Below are 19,718 nucleotides of genomic sequence, written 5' to 3' on the forward strand. Positions count from 1 at the left end.
GGAATACTTTAAATTTTGTTAATATTGCTCGAATTCGCAAAAAAGTTCTTAAAAATGAAAAATCTATACATGATGTAAGCTAAGTTTCTAGCTAGTTTTTCCCCTCCTTAGAAACTCTAATATAACATTTGTGTCTGATTTGATAAATCATGATACAAAGAAGTGGAATGAGTCTTTGTTACTTTCAACTTTTGGTAGTTCTTTGGTCAGTGAAATAATGAACATAAGATTATACACACAAAGGGATGGAAAACTAAAAAAGATAAATTGAGATGGTTACTTACTAGAAACGGTGAATTTTCTGTTAAATCTTTATATTCAAAGTTATTGAATCCATCTAACACCATCCCTGACAAAACAAAGAAGTTTTGGAAAGGATTATGGAGCATGGATACCTCGCAGAGAATCAAACTGTTTATTTGGAAATGCCTGCAAGATGCATTATCTACCAAATAAAAGTTAGAATCAGTGGACAACAAATGCATTTTCTGTAAAACTGCGGTGGAATCTACTTTTCGTTTGTTTTTTTACTGTGACTATGCTAAAGTTGTGTGGAATCTACGGCCAATGGAAGTTCAGGGAGTACCTCACGACTCAGCTTCTGTTAATAGCTGCAGCTAACTGCTGGTTTATTTGGAAAGAAAGGTGTCTTAGGATATTTGAAGATAAATCTAGAACACCAATTCAGTTAGCACTAGATATATCAAGACACTATGAGTACTGGCATCAAATGACTTGAATAGTTTGAATCAAATACAAGACAGAACTATCAAACCAATACCACATTGGACCTTCCCAATCACAAATACTTTCAAACTAAATTGTGATGCTTCTAGGTTGTCTGAAAAAACTAATGCATGCTTAGGTTTTGTTCTTCGTAATTAGACAGGAACCTTCAAAGGAGCAGAATCAGGCATCTTCAGGACTTCCATTGCTGAAAAAACAGAAACTCTAGTTCTCCTTCAAGCAGCTAAATGGGCCAAACTACATAACATACAACATCTGGTCATAGAAGGAGATAACAAGGCAACAATTAGGTATTTACAAGGAAAGGAATCAACCATCTGATGGCAAAACATTGCAATTCTAGATGAAGTTAAGAATCTAGTAGAACAAATGATTTGTTTTTTGGATTTCCGATACGTAGATAAACGAGCAAACAAAGTGGCATACCAGATGGCAAAGAAAGTGAAAAAATGGGGGTCTAACAACAACACCCAATATTTCGTTCGGAAATTTGTATGGACTAACTCCAATATAATTCCAAGAGAACCAACTAGACTATATATATATCCAAGAGTTATATCTCTGTTTCTCAATGTAATCATCAAATCAAACAGACAGGAATCCACGATCTTGATTATTATGAGAAACAACTTGGACGGTAACAGAAACCAATATCCAAGTGTCAATCAATTCATATCAACAATCAAAGGTTGGATTTACCAATTGATTGAATTATGCACAACCTGTGATATTTCAATTATATAAACAAATATAATGTGGAAAAGAAATAACACAGACACCACAAGTTTTGTTATCGAGGAAACCGCAAATGCAGAAAAACCTCGGGACTTAGTCCAGATTTGAACACCACACTTTATTAAGCCGCTACAGATATTAGCGTACTACAAGTTAACTTCGGACTGGAATGTAGTTGATCCCTAACCAAGTCTCACACGATTAAGGTATAGTCGCGTTCCTTACACATTTGGATCCCAACATGACTCTACGTACTTGATTCCCTTAGATAATCTCACCCACAACTAAGAGTTTCTACGATCCAAAGTCAGAGACTTTATAAAAAAATATGACTCCCACAGAAAAGTCTAGTCTGATAGATAAATCTGTCTCCCACAGAAATACCTACGAATTTTTTTCCGTCTTTTGATAAATCAAGGTGAAAAAGAACCAATTGATAATCTGGTCGTATATTCCCGAAGAAAAACCTAAAAATATCAATCGCCTCACAATAACTTAACTATATGGTAGTAGAACAAGTTATTGCGGAATCATAAAGAATAAGACGAAGAGCTTTGTGATTACTTTTTATATCTTACGTATTGGAGATAAATCTCGAGAAAATCTTAGAGAAGATAGTACTCAATACGATAGAACAAGTAAGATCAGAACACACAACTAGGTTAAAGGAGAATCGACTCTAGTACACAACTAGTATCACACAGAAGTGTGGGGATTATGTTTTCCAGTTACTAGAGTTTCCCCTTATATAGTCTTTCAAATCATGGTTTGCATTCTAAGTTATCTTACTAACAATGCAATCAATATTCACCGTTAGATGAAAACCTAATTTAAGATTCAATTTAAGTTTGCTTTAAACCAAAGCAGTGTCTCTCCACTGTTAGATAGTCTTAGCTTGTTACACAAAAATAAAATATACCTTCATTTAGATATGTTGGCTCAACAATAGTTACACGAAGTTAGCCATGTGAACACTTTTGTATTAACCACATTCATCTAATACTTATAGATCAAATATGATGATCTATCAAACATGAAAGATAATCAAATGAATCTAATTGTGTTACTCATAATGTTGTTCAATTGTTTATATTCTGATAGAAGTATACAAGACACAATTGAAGCAAAATCGGATTTGATTCAAGAGAATCAATTCATGAACATTTAGCCACGGTTTGCAAAGATTGCATTCCTTAATATATAAATGTATTTGTTCAGGAGTATGAAATCATACTAAATCGGTTTTAGAATTTAACCAACTAAGTTTGCAAACGGGTACGCAAACTTAAGTTCCGGACTTTGGTCTTTTCCGACAGTTCGCAAACGTGTGCGCATACTGTCGTTCCTGACCGAACTTATGTGAAATTATTCGCAAACTGGTATGAAAATTTGGTTCCCGGACTTTTAAAATGTAAAACCGTTCGCATACTGGTATGCAAACTTGGTTCCTGGAATAGAATCTCACCGCAATAGTTTGCGTACTGGTATGCATACTGTGTTATATCCAGACAATGACTAATTGTTCTAAACTCCCATTTCAATCATTGAAACATCCTTAGAAGTGTCTCAAATAAACTATTAGCTTATAAGTAATTTTCAAGTGATCGAATGATCAATACGAAATATTCTGAGTGGACATCAAATGACTGTCTCACACAAATCATGTAAGATGTTTCAAGAAAATTTCACATGATCATTTTTTGACTTGTGTCAAGAATAATGATGAACGTAGCTAAAGCAAAAAGCTTCCCAACACATACTTCGAGAAATATATATATGCGAGATAAACCCGGCTCGAAGTATCAAATGTGTATAAAGTGTATATATCTATACGACTTAGTCTCAATAGGAGATAGAACATAATAGACTTCTGAGTGATAGATAAGTTTTAGTCTCCACATACTTTTTGTTGATAAAGTTCCTCCAAGCTCTCCTCAGTAGATCTTCGTCTTCAATCGATGAATGCCGTGAAGTATAAATCTCAACTACACATTCTATCATAATCAGAGACACAACTATAGCCAGACTAGAAATCATGACTTATAGTTTTGATCACCTAAACTTGACAAACAAGCTTGAGATAGCAACACTTGCGAGTTCGACAGAGCAGTACTCTAACAGAAAGGAAGAGAAAATACCACTTGAATTTCTTGGTTAGACCAAGCTCCCTTATTTTTAATTCCAACAATTGCTTTTGACATTGTGAAGTTCAAGAGGAGGCTAATCATACTGATTCAGACATCAGCAGGACAAATATATCTGAGCTCGCTCCTACTGAGACTGAATCAAAGCTTAGCCATCTCTGTTTCCAGTAATATATTTCTATTTTCAAAAAAATAAAATAATGTAAGCTAAGTTTTGATTATTTTTTTTTTGGTTAGTCTCTTTTTCCAACTTTATGACACCCCTTATAAGTGTAGAGTATATGGCATAAGTAAGGCTGCACAAGGGCCGGTACAGTCCGGTCCCTACACCTGGTGTTGACCGGTACCTCATTTTGAGGACCTGTACCTGTAACACCGGTACCAGGTTTTTACTTGGTAGAAACTCTGAACAAAAAAAAAATCAACACAAACCTAAGCTACAATCATAACTTCCTTCTATACCCAATTCAATTCACAGTTTCATTCACAAACATATAAACTCAACAGTTTAAGCAATTCAACTTCAAATACTGAAATTGAGCAACACATGGATTTACCCAAACATTAACCTTCTCTGAATTGTTAATTCACCAACAACTATTTCTGAAACCCTAATTAAATTTCTAAATCAAGACTTCTCTAATTCAAGACCTAATAAACAACCTAATTCTTCAAATCAGTAAAACCCCATCTCTAATCTTCCCCTAAACTCTTAATTTCATCTCCCTTGGCTCAAAACTTCGACCATCATCCCTGGAAATTATATCAGGTTTATATCTCAACATCATAAGATTGTTTGATTGAACATACATATAAACATGATTGAATCACCAAATCCAACAACCATCTTCAAGAACTGCATCTGCACTTTACCAACATCACATTCTTTCCTCCTCTTCTTATCAATCAAACCCTAAATCAACATGCAATTAGTTTCTAAAGTCACTGATGAAAAAAAAAAATCAATATCCAGATCTATAATCGATTTCTTTTAATAGAACGGAGATTGATAGCGAATAAAGCCCTATATCAATCAATAAACAAAACCCTGAATCCCTGAATCAATCCATGGAGTATGAAAATAAAACCCTAAATCGGTCTCAAATAATCCCCAAATTACCTTGATTGTTTTTCTTCAATTGGTTGGTGAAGAAGTGATAGCTGAGATGAAGAAGGCGGTGAAGAAATAAACGATGAAGAAGGTCATTTTGCCGCTCACTTGTTGAATATTCTTCAGTTGAGAGTTGAGAGTTGAAAGTCGAGACAGCAGAAAAAAGAAGAATTTGATTGTCTGTATATATGAGATAGAGATATATTAGACCTAGCATAGACGGCTAGGATTAGATTATAAGTATAATATCGACTATAATTGTTCACTGGTTATCCTGGTCCGCTACTGACCGGTACTCCCCCCAGAACCAATACCTGTACCAGTCTATTCCGATTCTCAAATTTCAGTACCGGTCCCTGTACCGTTTACTCCGGTTCCAGTATTTCCGGTTCCAATTCGGCACCGGGACAATAGAGTATTAACATGGCGCGTTTTCAACAATTTATTTTTATAACAAATGGCACTGACGGGCTTATGAGAGGGTTACCCTTTGCTTTTGGAAGGTAGCCCTCTGGCCCATGTCAAGAGAAAATTTAAGTAGTTCTTGGATTTGTCCATAACTCAGTTGATTATTTTTTTTACTCCAGAGCAATGATGAAGGTATCATGTAGAAACGCGTCAAATGGAGGATTTTTAGCCACAAGGTGCTAGACAACTACACAGGATCAGTTTTAGAAGCTGAAGCAATAGCTTGTTAAAAGATATAAATGGGTTAAGGAGTGCCAAACAATTTTTTTTTGTTAGTCATATAACCTTTCCTTAGTTGAAACTGTCAATGGCGATGACTCTTCAATCAGTTGGAGATTGTGTAAATGATTGTAAATGCGGCTTGAAACTTTTCCCTCACCACTTATGCAGATGTGTAAAAATAGTTCGACTGCGGCGGCTGACATTTTAGCTAATTTAGCCGGAAAAATGTACGTAGTCAGAACCTGGTTAAAATAGCCTCCCCCTTGTATAGTTGTATTATCGGCCATCTTTTCCCATTCTGTAAACTTCAGTTACTTCTAATAAAAAAGAAAAAAGATCATGCACAAACCTGCAGTGGTATATGCGTAACGCCAGAATACGAGAGCACCACCATATCACGGTTCTATTAATAAGCACACAAAGTAAAAATTGGGATGCTGGAAGCAAATGCAAGCGAAGCTAGTAAAACTACCATAGTGTAATTTTTTTTTTTTTTTACTTCCTTTTGTATATATACATACGAGAATACCTCATCACATCATGAGTTTTACAGAAATACCTTATAATAACAAACTGACAGGAAACACATAAATCATGGGTGTGGGGTTATATTTACAATTCTCAGTCCCCTCCACCAACAATTAATTCTTTTTTTTTATTTTTTTTTATATGGAATCAAACCAATTCCTTATTTGTTTGATTCATAAACTCAAATCCAAAATCATTGCCACTTATGATTGATTTTAGTGAGGAGGGTTATGCAGGTCTTTTAGTAATTCTAACAGGGTATCCTCGTTTCGGTACCGGAAATGGACCATATTGGATTCCATCTTCCTCCCGTATTGCTTCCCACCTGCACCACGATAATAATAACAATTAAACTACGTGTTTAGAATATCAGTCTTTTAAAACGATAATAAAATGTCAGAAAATACATTGCATGTACGGTAAGTGTTGATTATTGTGATGGAGATTAGATTTTGCAGAGAGTCAGAAAGAGATAAAGAAGTGTACGGATGTACCTGTAAGAAGCTGTGAGGTGGTGAAGAAGGACAAGCATCTCAAGCTTAGCCAACTCACTGCCTGGACACGAGTGGACTCCATTCCCAAATGGCATGTACGTGTTTGGTCTTAGTGGAACCTGCACCAGCAGAGGAGGACAAATGAATTTGTTATTACTCACACTCCACAATGCAAATCAAGAAACCGGAATCTAATTGCGCCTGATAACCAACGTCGGCTCTGTCACTGCTAATGACACAGACAATTTAAGTCGATTAACTTCATTTTCATTTTTTGTTTAATTTTTGAACCAATCCATTGCCGATTTATTTAATTTTGTTGTGTCCACAAAAATTATACCTGGATCCCTTAAGGTTTGATTGATGGGTCGACAGCAAACTGATAGTCACTAAAACAAGAAAATTGGTGGTATTCCAGCGGTTAACGTACCTCGAATCTGGATGGGTCAAATTTTTCAGGTTGAGGGAAGAATTCAGCACAATGATGGATGCTTCTAAAGAGTGGAAGAACTTTCCATCCTTTGGGTATTAAGTAGCCTTGTAGCTCTACATCTTCCACAGCTTCTCTAAATGTAAAAGACAATATACTTGCTGTTCTTAGCGTCTCCTGGATCACCTGCATATACATATATTGCATAACATTAGCCGCATAATCTATTATTATCCAGATCCGCGCGGGCACAACAACAAGTACACAGATTCTAGCTTATCCACGGCTGTAGGAAGTATATGTTACGTACCCTGCTTGTCAACCGCATCTTTTTGGTGTCATCCCAAGTCAGCCCGTCGCGGTTTTCCACCATTATTGTCTGTTGAATACTCTCTTGTTCCCTCTGCAGCAATAACAACAGTAGTACTCTCCTCAGTATCAATAACATTTGTGATTCTTCTATTTTTGGGACCAAAAATAATTTCTTCTTCTTTTGTCTCATTATATATATGTGGAAATATTGTGACCATAAAAAATTCAAAAATATTTGACCAAGTGAGAAGATAAAGATTATGTGAATGAATTACCACAACAGCATCCAAGAGTTCACCATGGTCATGAAGATATTTTAGAATCCAAGTAAGAACGCTAGCTGTAGTATCGTGCGCAGCGAATATGACTCCTATGATGTTGTCAGCGACCTGAGAATCACTAAGACGATGCAAAGTTGTTGTCTTGGTCTGATGATCTTTTGTTGAGTACTCCCCTTTCAGTAATACTCCCAGCAATCCTTCACTTTCCTTGTTACTCTCCCTTCTTTTCTCAATCACTCTCCTCAGGGTCTCATTTAGTAGTTTTCTTGCCTACACACAACAAACAAGTCGGTATCACTTCTTGATATACATTATAAGAGTATCTGGTGAAGTAATGTACACTCTTTACGTACCTTCATTGCTTTCCGAAACGGTGTCCCTGGGAGGTTGAAAGGCATAGAATTGTAGCCTTTCTCCAAGCAATGATACAGCTGTTTGATGCCTTCGGTCTCGGAATCTGAATGTCGGCCAAACACTGAATGTATCGCCACATCGAACGCATACTAAAACCAACAAATAAAAATATGTCATACATATGTACTTTTTGAAAACCATCAAGTACTCCGATGGTTGTCAAGTTTCGTCCCATTGGAGAGGTAGGGGATCGAACCCTGTAATAGCATAAATCCTAGGCTAATGTACTAAGAAGGTGAGATCACTTTTCTATCTTATAAGAAGAAAAAGTAAGATGAACATCACAAATTTGTACGAGTATATACATACTCTTTTCATCTCTTGGAGGGTGTTAATGGTGGTGTTCTCCCAAGAAGGAAGATACTTGACAAGAACAAGCTTTTCGATGTCAGATACTGATTGCCTTAAAGTTGAAGGAAGAAATGAAGCTTGAACCAACTTCTTTAGTCTTGAATGATAATCTCCTTGGTGAAAGAATAGAGCTTCAGGTCCAATCATTTTCTCTTTACTTGGTGGATATGTTGGTTTGAACAAATGAGCACTACTCACTAACACTACTTTTGCTGCTTCCGGGTTCGAAATCATCACACAAGGACATCCCAAAATATGAGTCTTAAATATATCTCCATACCTATACATACAATAAAAATAAAAATCAATCAAAACATGAAAATATAAATGAATTATATCCGTGTTGCGATTTTGATCTTTAAAAGTATATTACCCTTTTTGTCTCATGGAGAAAAAAATATTAGGATTTTGAGTATAGAGCTTGAACGTTTCGCCTACGTATGGCCAACCCATTGAACCCGGTGGTAAGCTCTTGAACTTGGTTCTTGCTCGGTTACTACTATTCCTACTGTTCCATTTGTATAGTGCCATGAACAAAAATAAAATCAAGGACATGAAAACACAGAAGAAAACTAGGGATTCCATAGTGAAAAATAGGATAGTACTACTATTGTGGATGATGAGAAAACAAAGAGAAGTAGTAGTCTAAATTTGGGTGTATGGTTGTGGGTCAAAACGGTCTTTATATAGAGAAAATTTTAGGCTCAAGTGCAATGGTTTTTACTATATTTAGACAGAGACCCTTGTTAGTAAAGTCCATTTTCATTGATCAAACCGCAGCCCGTGACTGTTTATAGTCTTGATCCTTGAATGTTGAACTCCTCCTCACCCTCCAAATCTATATTCTAAGATAGAATTTCAAATGAATCTGTATCCTATCTATCTAGCCATCCAGGCAACTCTCTGTCTGTAGAAATTTCTTTTGATTCTTCGTTAAGAAGTATACAATGATACTCGTGAGTTCCTTCGGTAGTATGCAATGACTCGTTCATTTCTCCGCTTACGTGTTCCTATTACGTCATTCCACGTGCAATCGAAGAGTTTTTTTTTTTTGGTCCGTACTGGCTCTATACGTCTAATAGCAATGTTTGTACCATGTATATGTTGTTGTCTTAGCTAGGGTGCATGCCCATGCTGCTTGGAGCAGCTTCAACGAGTTTGTTAACTCGAGGTGATAGTTGACGGTCACGTCGATCGATTCGTCAGATTCAAGCACTTAATAGCTAGACATGTGGCAAGTTATCTCGCTTTAAACGTATAAATAAACAAACAAGGTTAATTCCCGTGAGCATGGTCCTCACCTGAATCTTTGTAGGTTTTGAGCAGAGAGCAATGTAAGTTTTTATGTATTAAGTCAGAGCCTTTGATGGGCATCAAAAGCTAGCAGACATGGACCATATTACTAACAAACAAACAAAAAATGATAGTCGCAGCAGCAGGGCTCAAAATTATTTTGTATTAAGCTGCCTGCATTTGCAGTGCGCGCATGAATCTTTCCAAAACTAAGATTCTCTTGGTTACTTAAAAACTGTTGGTTAGTGTGAGAAAAAGAGCGATTCATGGCGGTTCGTAAGGCATGCATTACAATATTATCCTGCATTTCAGGATATTCGCACTTTTAAATAAAAAAAATGGGGTCCAGATCGTCTGTGCCACTGCTTGGATGTGCCCTATGTGCCACACCAATAGAATGACGTCAAATATTTCCTCCCATTAACGATAACTAACTAACTAACTAGATTTTCTATATATAACAGCAGTCATTTAGGAAAGATAATCAATTATGGACTAAAAAAGAGATTACCAGTATATAGAAAATCTATTTAGTTAGTCATGGTTAATGAGAGGAATGATGTGGCGTGTTTCTATTGGTATGGCACATAGGGCACACACAAGCAGTGGCACAGACGATCTCGACCCAAAAAAATGTGTTTAATGAAATTTGAATCCAGGTCTAAGACATCAATCAATACAATTACAAGGCTCGTACAACCACCAACTGTGTGACCTACTCTTTAGAATTACTAACTTGTATCTACTATTGCGATTTTGAATGGACCAACACTAAAAGTCTAAAACACAGATATTTTGGTTCATTCGACCACGTTTAAGAATCCACTCAATCTTCATAATGTACTTAAATTGATTCTTGCCATAACAAAGTGAAAAAGGATACTGTTTTTGAATGATTTGGAAGATAAAGATAACTCCATGATGAGAAAAGTAACCGTAGCTAGGTGCCAGTGACGAAGACGTGGCTAAATTCTAACAGACGATATTGATACTAGCTTCATTCCCACTATGATACTACTTGTATCCAACTACTTATCTACTCTGTAAAATGTATCATCATGATCAATAATAGAATCAGTTGGTCATGGTGGTGGACTGGTGGTTCATGGTGGTGGAGCATGGGGGACCCTAAACCCACCATTTTTTTTACCTTTTTGTTGTATATATTGATCATGTTATGGAGTGACACATATTCCCCCTCGCATGGAATTGAGTTTGAGAGGAATCTGAATCCAACTTGCATTTTTCATGATGTTTGGATGCAAAAAGTTGCTATTTGTAACCTATAAAGACCACACAACTTGTGTTATATTCCTAGCACACATCTACATATATAGAATCTCATTCAATAACTAGAATATCTTGATACCGATAACCGGAGTATCTTGATACCGACAAGTTGATTTTGGGTTTTCTTTACCTGTAGTTGATTTTGATTTTTAATAGGCGTACATCTTATTTGTTTGAGTCTTGACTTGCTATCTGAATTTGACTCGGCACGAGTCAGGTATCAGATCTTTTATTTTTTAATTTTTCTGATGTCTAACTCGGTTCATACATCTGACTCGGAGCTATTTGAGTCATGTATCATTTTATATCCGATTTGCTGGACCCATATCTGACTAGATTCAAAAACTCTTTTATAACTCTAGTAGTTAGTAATTTTTGAGTCAAATGAGTTAGATTTAAAAGATTTAAATTCAGAAAAGTCAGTCGAGTTTGGGAAAAATAACCTGTTAAACTTTTAGAATTTATATTTTTGCAGTGTTATTGTAGCACAATGATAAAGTCATGTGGTGATAAGACCGGTAATCTGAGTTAGAAACTTTACTATACGAACTTTACCCCACCAGAGTAAACTTCTGACCGCTCATACACATACGTGTAAAGGAGTAGAATAGAAAAGGTACCAAGAGATGCTGTTGGGAAAAAGGAAAAGATCATGGATTGCCTTTTTGGATTGAACAAAAGCCCTTTAAATATGTCTTGTTTTATTGTGGAAAAACTCGAAAAGAATAAACCTAACGAGTTGTGTGTAGTTGAGACTAACGGTTAGTGATCGCATGTTCTAAGAACACAAAGTAATAAAGAAGAAAAGTACTTCAACTAGAAGAAGGTGGTGATGGAGACTACTAACTAATTCTTCATCCTAACTTTATGATCTGGTGAAGTGAAAATGGAAAAAAAAGCAATAGTGATAATCCAACTGTTGGGATAAGATTATGAAATGAGAACCTAGAGTCATAGATCAATGATTTGTCACAGTTTATGAGTTCACATCTGCGCTGCGCCCGCCATGCTTGAGATGCCGTGATTCTCTAAAACTTACACTTTTGTGTATATCCAAATGCTCTTTTCTTCTTATAGTGATAATCATTTGACAGCACTTACTTATCTACTCCTCTAGATACACGTCTCGAAAACTTTTACTTTTCTCGAATGAGATGGACAAATTTAGAGGTATAACAGTGTAATGATCTATGACTGTATCGCTATAAATGGGTGTCATAACGGATTTAGGCTCAAAGCCACCAAAATGCATTCAATATAATGACCTGTTACAAGAACTAAACCACGACCTATGTCATGTAACTTCAGAATAGGTGATTTCTCAGTTTTTTCAAAAAAAAAGGCCTTAACATCATTAAAACATAAACGTTTTATGTAGATAATGGTTATGGCAAGTGGTCCTTGCACCGTTACAAGTGCGGTTTTTCAAACATTGTTCTATAGTATGAACTCAGAAAAATATCTAAAATTTTCAAGACGAAAAAAAAACTGAAGTCTTGTAACAATTATGAATGGCCAGACAAAACCAATTAAATGGAAGAAATCAAATACCCTACAGAAAAATAAGAAGAGAATCTAAAGCAGAAAAACGTGTGTATGAAAAAAACTTTACCAGTCTTGTCTCTGCAGAGTGGGGAGCCCACTTTACAACTGTTAAATTTGGGGTTTTCTACTTCTTCTCATATTTGGGAGAAAACTTGAGATAGAGATGGGATATGGAAGATGGGAACCACAAAAACTAAGGTTAATGATGCTACACTACTTCGCAGTTAGATGGTGAGGTGAGGTCAACTAAAAAAAAATATCGACCTAAAATCAATATCCAGCTGTAATTGAATCTACATGACAATTACGTGGCACATTTTAGGTGGATATAAAATATTCATGAATCAAATACCTTGAGTGTTGTGATCAATTTCATGAATGGTGTAGAGGTTTAAGATAGTCAAGAGTAACCATGTATGAGGTAGTTTGTAGATATGACTGATAAGAATAGATGGAAAACAAATTCAAAGTATGAGTAAGATCAGAATAAGAAGAGTACATGGATGTGGCGACGTGGTTGAATGCAGGTCTCGAAAACGAACTCTTCGTTCACACGTGATACTGCAGATTTCATCATTGCTGTCCTTTTATTCTCTAATTTCTGCAAAGAACTATGAACCAACCAAAGCCAATCCAGAAAACAATAACTGCCAGTGGTAAAAGCTATTCTCATCCTCAATAACAGGAAGTCAAGTTTTAGATTTGATACAGATAATGGGATCGATTTACAAGCACACACACAGAAGAGATAACTTAAACGCTGCAGATACATACAAAATAAATATCAGATGTGTGCCCAAGAGCATATTCTGATTCATCTAGTCAAACAAATTTCAAGAGAATAAAAACCCTTAAAGCTGTGTAAGGGTGCACAATTGCTGCATGTCAAGAGAACTGTGGCAGTGTGGCTATTACAAACTGTGTAAGGGTAAGCAGAACAGATTTACCACAAATCAAACTCGGATTGAGACGAGTAGTGCTAACATTGAAGTACATGAACTGTTCTATAAGTATTAACAAATACATAAAAATACGTAAATTAGCATTACAGCAATCATCCCAACTTTTGTTTGCCCACCTATCAGAATGCTTTTTAAGGTGCTTAAGCATGAATGTGGTTAACAGCATATCACAAGACAAGCAATCAATTTATCGTACAGAGTAGCTTTATCATATCATTTTGAGATAATGTCAATCATTAAAGTAAGAGAATATCAGCAGAAAAATCTAATTCGCCAAGGATCATATCAGTAGGACTAATCTAGCGAAATCATAGTCATTGACATCTTAATACATAATACGAAATAGTTCTATTAAGTTAAAAAATGATATCTACAACTATCAACTGTTGGTTGTTGGTTTTCAAATCTAACTGATACATGATTTATAGAGAATACCTCAGTTGATACTTCCGTAGCCAGTCTTCACCCTTCTCATAATAATCCTCCCTGGTGAAGGTTTGTACTGAGAATTGCGAGGAAGCAGCATAAGCAGAAGCCCCTCTCCATGCGTCAAGGACTGGATCAGATGCCATGACAATTCTTATAGGTGACTGAAAGGGGCGTATCATTCGGATTCCAGCTTCCAACCGTTCAGCCATTCCAGGGAAGAGACAGCTTCCTCCGGTCATAAGTATTGAACTTGTGATTCTGTCCTCCACGCCATTGCCTTTTGTAGGCAATCTTCGCATTGAGACTCCAACCATCTCATCAAGCCCAGACTGGTCAATTCCTACCATGTTCGGTTGAAATAGAATTTCAGGGCATCGAATCCTCTCAACCCCAATAATGATTTGGAAATCTTCCTTTGTGGTAGGACGAAGTTTGGGAAGTTCAGCCACAGGTTGAACGGGAATAACGTCGACCTTTGCGACGAATGATGGATCTATGTCCTGTTATGGCCACGATCCAAGTGGTAATGGAAGTCATGCAATGATACAGAAACTACATCACTCACCAAAGGAATGGAAAAAGAGAACACAAGAGATATGTATAGAACAATGCAAGCTAGCCATGTTACTTCGAAGAGTTACCTGGAGCCGAGCAGTGATACGAGCCAGCTCTGCCTCATCCTCATCCTGTTCATCTTCATCATCATCATTGTCTTTGCTCATAAGTTTGTAAAGTTGCCAGTCTTCTTCCCTGGCTCCAAAAGTGTCCTCTCCCTTTCCTCGATCAAATGCTGCAGTAGTCAAGAGGCGCATTCTTTCCTTCTTAGCAGCATTCAGCCTCTCACCACGGCCAACACCACCTGCCGGATTTTGATTCCCATTTGGACGTGATCCGTTTGTTTTCAGGCGCTTTCTCTGCTCAACTTTTTCAGAGAGCTCTTTATGTTTAGCATTCAGCTGTTCCAGATATAGCTCTGGGTTTTCTCTACAAAAAATAAAAGGGGGCACCAATTTGAGATTTCCTACAAAAGCAAAATGAGGAGCCCAAAAAGTGTGAAAACATACAAGCGTTTCTCCTCGTCCAGTTGATTTATCTTTTCTCGCCGTAGCTCTAGTTCAGAACGTTTCTGTTTGGCTCGCTGCCGGCCCTCAGATGTTGTCTTCAGAAATAACTGTCTTCGCTTCTCTTTTAGCTACATTTGAAATAAAATATAAGAACTTGAATATGAAATCGACATGGAATCACAAAAAGCAAGGGATAAAGTTATAAAACCTAACGTAAAAAGCAACCTGGTCCTGAGTCAACATATTGTCAGGAACATCAATTAGCGGATATTTCTCTGCATTTGATGGCTCCGCCTTTTCTTCCACTTCTACTTGTTCACCTTTTGTCTTCCGTAAAGACTGTGTTACCTTTGCAATGGCAGACTCGATTTCCTGCTTTGAGACATAGCCAGTTGCAGAGAGGAAAGATGGTATATCAGCCTCTTCCACACCTGAAAGCTGCTGAAGAAGAAATTCCAACCCCTGTAGTTCATTTTCGAGTTCATTGATTTTAGAAGACTTTTTGGCTGCAGCCATATCTCGTAGACGTTGACCTTGCTTTTCCCTTATAGCTGCCTTTCTTGCTATCTCTTCAGCCGAGGGTGCGGCTTCAACTGGAGGAGGAACCCAAGGGAGCTGCCAACATACGCTCTTCTCTTCCGCTGTCTTGTCCCCGGTCTGTTACAAGATAATATTCTATAAAAACTAATCTGCAATAATGAGCATAAAATGCATGAACTTATAAGCCTGGTACCTGAAACAGTTGAACTTCTGAAGCATAGTCCTGAGATACATAACAATGCTCCCTCTTCAGTTCTTCAGCCTTCTCCCACAAGATGATATTCCTATTTTTGTGCACATTATAACAATATTGCATGATCAAACAAGAAATCTTGTTGGAAAACAAGCAAGTTTACTTCATACGTGTGGGAAAAGTGTGGATATGACTAACAAGTGAAGCTGTACGAAATCTAGCCAAATTAAAAATATCTTTCACATAGAAAATGTCCTTCAAAATATGGAATGACAACCAACTGTACTTGCTTACATGTGGTGGGGATACTTCAGTGAAAGAAGCTGCTTAAAGTAGTCGGTGACATGGTATCCACCGATATTTGTTCTGCAACAAGCTTCAAGAACAGGCTCCCCAGAGACAAACTGCAAGTACAGATATTCATATATTGTAAGTACGATTAGCTAGATGAATTGCAACAGTGCTATTCTGTAAGCAAATATTGAGCATACATGTTGAGCAGTTTATTAAAATGTATTGCAAATCCATAAAAACAAACTGATGGACCTGTAAATCACCAATGAAGCCTACACCCACATAATATCAGATTTTTCCCATCTGAACGTAACTAAAGACAAAGCAATAGTAATTTAGACCGGGTAGAGTTGGCCCAAATGCTTCGTTCGTGAAAAGTGGAGTATAACAAAAGAATGGGATAGTATATCGGCCCATGTACGCCCTAGGAAAGCAAGTAACACAACTGAAAAATCGCAGATACAAGGTTTACTAATTCGGTCTTACTAATTCAGAAATACATGGTAAACTTACTGGCATAACATGACTTGTGGTGAATCCTGCACATATAGCAAGGCCATCTTTATCACAAATCCCAAGCTGTTGATTATATTTGTAGCTAAATGCAGCATCGACTCCAAAAGCTGGGATCCCAGAAAACATAAAGCAACAGCAACAACAACAAAATTATAAAACAATGGTCCAGCTTTTATTTCCTTGGCCACAAACTACTATAGATAGTTCAAAAGAAACATATCTGAAAAGAAAATAAAAAATATCTGAAAAAATTGGAACAGATAAGAAATAAACCAAAGTAGTACAACAACATATAAAGGTAATAAATCGAAGTACACGTCTTACCAACTGATGGTACCCCATATGTCTCAAAAAGAAGTTCGGCCATTTTACTGCGGGACTGAACAGGATTTAATGCACATTCTGTAATCAGTACAGGATGATCAACCTGTTCTTCCCCAAAGTTAAGTGGAAAAATAGGGTATTAGTTTGTGAGCATCACAAAGCAGCATCGCATACGTTAAGAGTTCTTGAGTTCCAAAAGCATTGGAATATTTTCTTAAATTAGATCGGGCATATGAAATTGCTCATGAGAAAGATAAACATACCTTATGCCCAGTCACGCCCAGTCGTTCAAACCCGTAATCAAGAATCTGCAATAGGGAAAAAGAAACACTTCATGAGAAAACATCTGTATTAAAAATGACACAAACCAAGATAATATCAACTGAAAGCAGCACTACATCAGTGAGAACTATTGGATTCCTACAAATCAAGGCCAAATTAATGTTTTTCTGGTAATATAATAGAAAGTTAAGGTTGCCCTGCTGTTACAGGCAATTACACAAACTTGGTAGCTAAGCTAACTGCAACTCTTTTCGGTTTAGAGTGGTCAATTCACAATAGCTAGATAAACGTTGGGTTCTGCAACAGCAGTCCAAATGTTCATCAAAGACGAAATGTCTTATCCCTAGTTTACATATGTTACACCTCTCATCAAGTTTTCACACATATAGATTTCAATTATGAAGCAGATTGTAAAAAATTCTCAACAAGTCTCACAACTATGTTTCTTAGTTATTGTTTGAGAGAAGAACGAGCAGACATCAAACGATTTGACATCACCGTATTTATCATCTCTGCCTTGAAACCCTTGATAGCGCAATTTTTCCCTTGCAAATCATCTTTACTTATCAAAATAAACTACAATGAGAGTTCACTTACATATTCCATAGTCTCAAATTGATAAACAACGTTGCTATCAAACGCAGAACGCAACGTCGAACGCGTACAATCAAAGTATTTCATCAATGTAGGATCCGCATCACCCACAATCGTTACCGTCTCACCTACACACAACCAACCAAACAAACAAACAACAATCAACATTACACCCTAATTTCCTCACCCATCGATTTCAAAATTAAACCCTAGAATTCAATAAGAAATTGTACCAGTAGATTTATGACGAGGTCTTTGAACCAAATTACGAAACGAGATACGTGGTTTCGATTCACCAGCCCATCTGAAGAACCAAAAAAAAAAAAAAAGTTAGGGTTTATAATTGGGGTTTTGAAAATGGAGGTGTGATGAATGGACTTACCCGATTCGAAAAGTTGAAGAGCCATTGTCGATTACGATCGGAGTTGTTGACGGGAACTGATTGTAATCTGATTGCCGCGATGGTCTCGTTATGTACGGCATCGTCTCTCGATAGAGAAGTTTTTTTTTTCTTGGCACTGTTTTTGTTGAAGAAGAAGAGAAATTTTGAGCTCCTGCGTATACTGGATTCAATTGTTCCGGTTCTGTTGTAACTCACCTTTTGGTTCTGGGTTGATTAATGGACCCTTTTAGAGCCCAGTAAGAAACACACTGGGCCAATGGCACCATTTCGCTGGCAAATGTGATTGAGAAGCGTATTAATTTTAGAACGACTTTTTGGGGACCATGGTTTTTTTTTGGGGACCATGGTTTTATTTTGGGTAAAGGCATTAGAAGTAATTTTAGGTCACCCCATATCTAGTTATTTATTTAATATCTAATCTACCCTCTTAATTAATTTTAGGTTATGATTAGTGAATGATTTAGTTAAAAACAATTAGTGAGATTAAATTAAAAGATGGGTTTATTATTAGTTGAGTAGAATTATTGAGAGAGTAGAGTTAGAGAAGATGAAGGAGAAAAACATGGAAAATAATTTTTTTTTCCAATTCACTAAGTTTGAGTATTCAAATGATGAAAACTCATCTGATTCTTCATCTCCATCCTCTCGTAGAATATTTGTTAATCTTCAAAATGATCCGGATTTGAACTGAATTTTGAACAGTTCGGTTACTTTATATGAAGAATAAGTAACCGAACTCATCTGAATCTGTAGTTCGGTTCCCCCGTGAGATGAACAAGTGACCGAACTCATCAGAAAGTGTAGTTCGGTTACTTGTTCCAAACACGCGGGTTACCGAACTCTCAAATAATTGAATTTCTAGGAGTTACAGTGTTATGTTCGGTTGGTTCTCAACTAACCGAACTTTGGTGTACAAAGTTCGGTTGATTCGCAAACTGCATGCACTTTTGATCTAACGGAACTTTACGTAATATAAGAGTATATAAGTTTACAAAGTTCGGTTCTTTCGCAAACTTCAACCTAACAGCTAACCAACCGAACTCTGAGTTCGGTTTCTGCGATAAAATTGTGAAGTTACCGAACTTAACAAACAAAAAAAATGTGAAGTTCCAGCGTCTATTGGATAAGTTCGGTTACTTTGTAGTTTTAAAAGTTTTTGCGAACAAACCGAACTCTATTGGCTAAGTTCGGTTATTTTGGAACTCAACATAGTGGCCACAACAACACAGTTCGGTTAGGCTGGATTTGTTTTTTTTCGGTTCTAAGGGTGGAGTTCGGTTACTTTGTAGTTTAAAATTTTTTTGCGAAACAACCGAACAGAGAGTTCGGTGACTTAGTTTTAAATCCAATAGAACCGAACTGTTCTTCGTGTTCTTCATTTTTAAGAAGTTCGGTTAGTAAACTAGGGTTTTTTGGAAAATCGTCCTAACCGAACATGGCTCTGTAACTCCAATTAAAACCCTATTTTGATGATTTCTACTCGATTGAAGCAATCAAAATCAAATTAAAGTGAACGGTTTGTTGGAAAATACCTCCGGAGTGGTCACATGGCAGAATCAGGTTGCGGCTGGCGTCTTTTATACTCGATAAAATTATTATGTAAACGAACTTAATTGTGATTGCATTGATGTTGTTACATTTCTTAAATAGATGGTGGCAGTGGTGGTGGGAGGAGGTGGTGGTGGTAATCGGTGGTTGGTGGTGGTGATAATCGGAGGTGGTGGTGGTGGTAATCGGAGGTGGTGGTGGTGG

General features: G+C 36.8%; 2 protein-coding genes across 2 annotated transcripts; both read right to left on the minus strand.

Moving 5' to 3' along the window:
- Positions 1–6,094: 6,094 nt before the first annotated feature.
- LOC113314237 (abscisic acid 8'-hydroxylase 2-like) lies at positions 6,095–8,906 on the minus strand. The gene is made up of 8 exons (XM_026563019.1): positions 8,611–8,906; positions 8,196–8,517; positions 7,826–7,975; positions 7,467–7,742; positions 7,190–7,282; positions 6,880–7,065; positions 6,450–6,568; positions 6,095–6,280 (listed from the first exon to the last, which is right to left on the minus strand). The coding sequence occupies exons 1-8, from the start codon at positions 8,820–8,822 to the stop codon at positions 6,184–6,186; spliced, it is 1,455 nt and encodes a 484-aa protein (XP_026418804.1). The 5' UTR covers positions 8,823–8,906; the 3' UTR covers positions 6,095–6,183.
- A 4,607-nt stretch (positions 8,907–13,513) lies between these two features.
- Positions 13,514–18,046, minus strand: LOC113310928 (actin-related protein 5-like). The gene is made up of 12 exons (XM_026559746.1): positions 17,946–18,046; positions 17,797–17,867; positions 17,567–17,691; positions 16,951–16,995; positions 16,688–16,790; positions 16,361–16,470; positions 15,848–15,957; positions 15,554–15,644; positions 15,046–15,477; positions 14,821–14,948; positions 14,398–14,740; positions 13,514–14,256 (listed from the first exon to the last, which is right to left on the minus strand). The coding sequence occupies exons 1-12, from the start codon at positions 18,044–18,046 to the stop codon at positions 13,750–13,752; spliced, it is 2,166 nt and encodes a 721-aa protein (XP_026415531.1). The 3' UTR covers positions 13,514–13,749.
- Between the last annotated feature and the right edge of the window lie 1,672 nt (positions 18,047–19,718).

This window comes from Papaver somniferum, chromosome 9, assembly GCF_003573695.1.
Source record: "Papaver somniferum cultivar HN1 chromosome 9, ASM357369v1, whole genome shotgun sequence".
NCBI lineage: Eukaryota > Viridiplantae > Streptophyta > Magnoliopsida > Ranunculales > Papaveraceae > Papaver > Papaver somniferum.

Excerpts from the sequence above, each read along its gene's own strand:
- LOC113314237 (XM_026563019.1), bottom strand. The coding sequence starts at position 8,822 with ATGGAATCCCTAGTTTTCTTCTGTGTTTTCATGTCCTTGATTTTATTT. Across the intron at positions 7,283-7,466 it reads AACTCTTGGATGCTGTTGTG|AGGGAACAAGAGAGTATTCA; the intron begins GTAATTCATTCA and ends TTATTGCTGCAG. Across the intron at positions 6,281-6,449 it reads CACCTCACAGCTTCTTACAG|GTGGGAAGCAATACGGGAGG; the intron begins GTACATCCGTAC and ends ATCGTGGTGCAG.
- LOC113310928 (XM_026559746.1), bottom strand. The coding sequence starts at position 18,046 with ATGCCGTACATAACGAGACCATCGCGGCAATCAGATTACAATCAGTTC. Across the intron at positions 17,692-17,796 it reads ACCTCGTCATAAATCTACTG|GTGAGACGGTAACGATTGTG; the intron begins GTACAATTTCTT and ends GGTTGTGTGTAG. Across the intron at positions 16,791-16,950 it reads TGGGCGTGACTGGGCATAAG|GTTGATCATCCTGTACTGAT; the intron begins GTATGTTTATCT and ends GGGGAAGAACAG.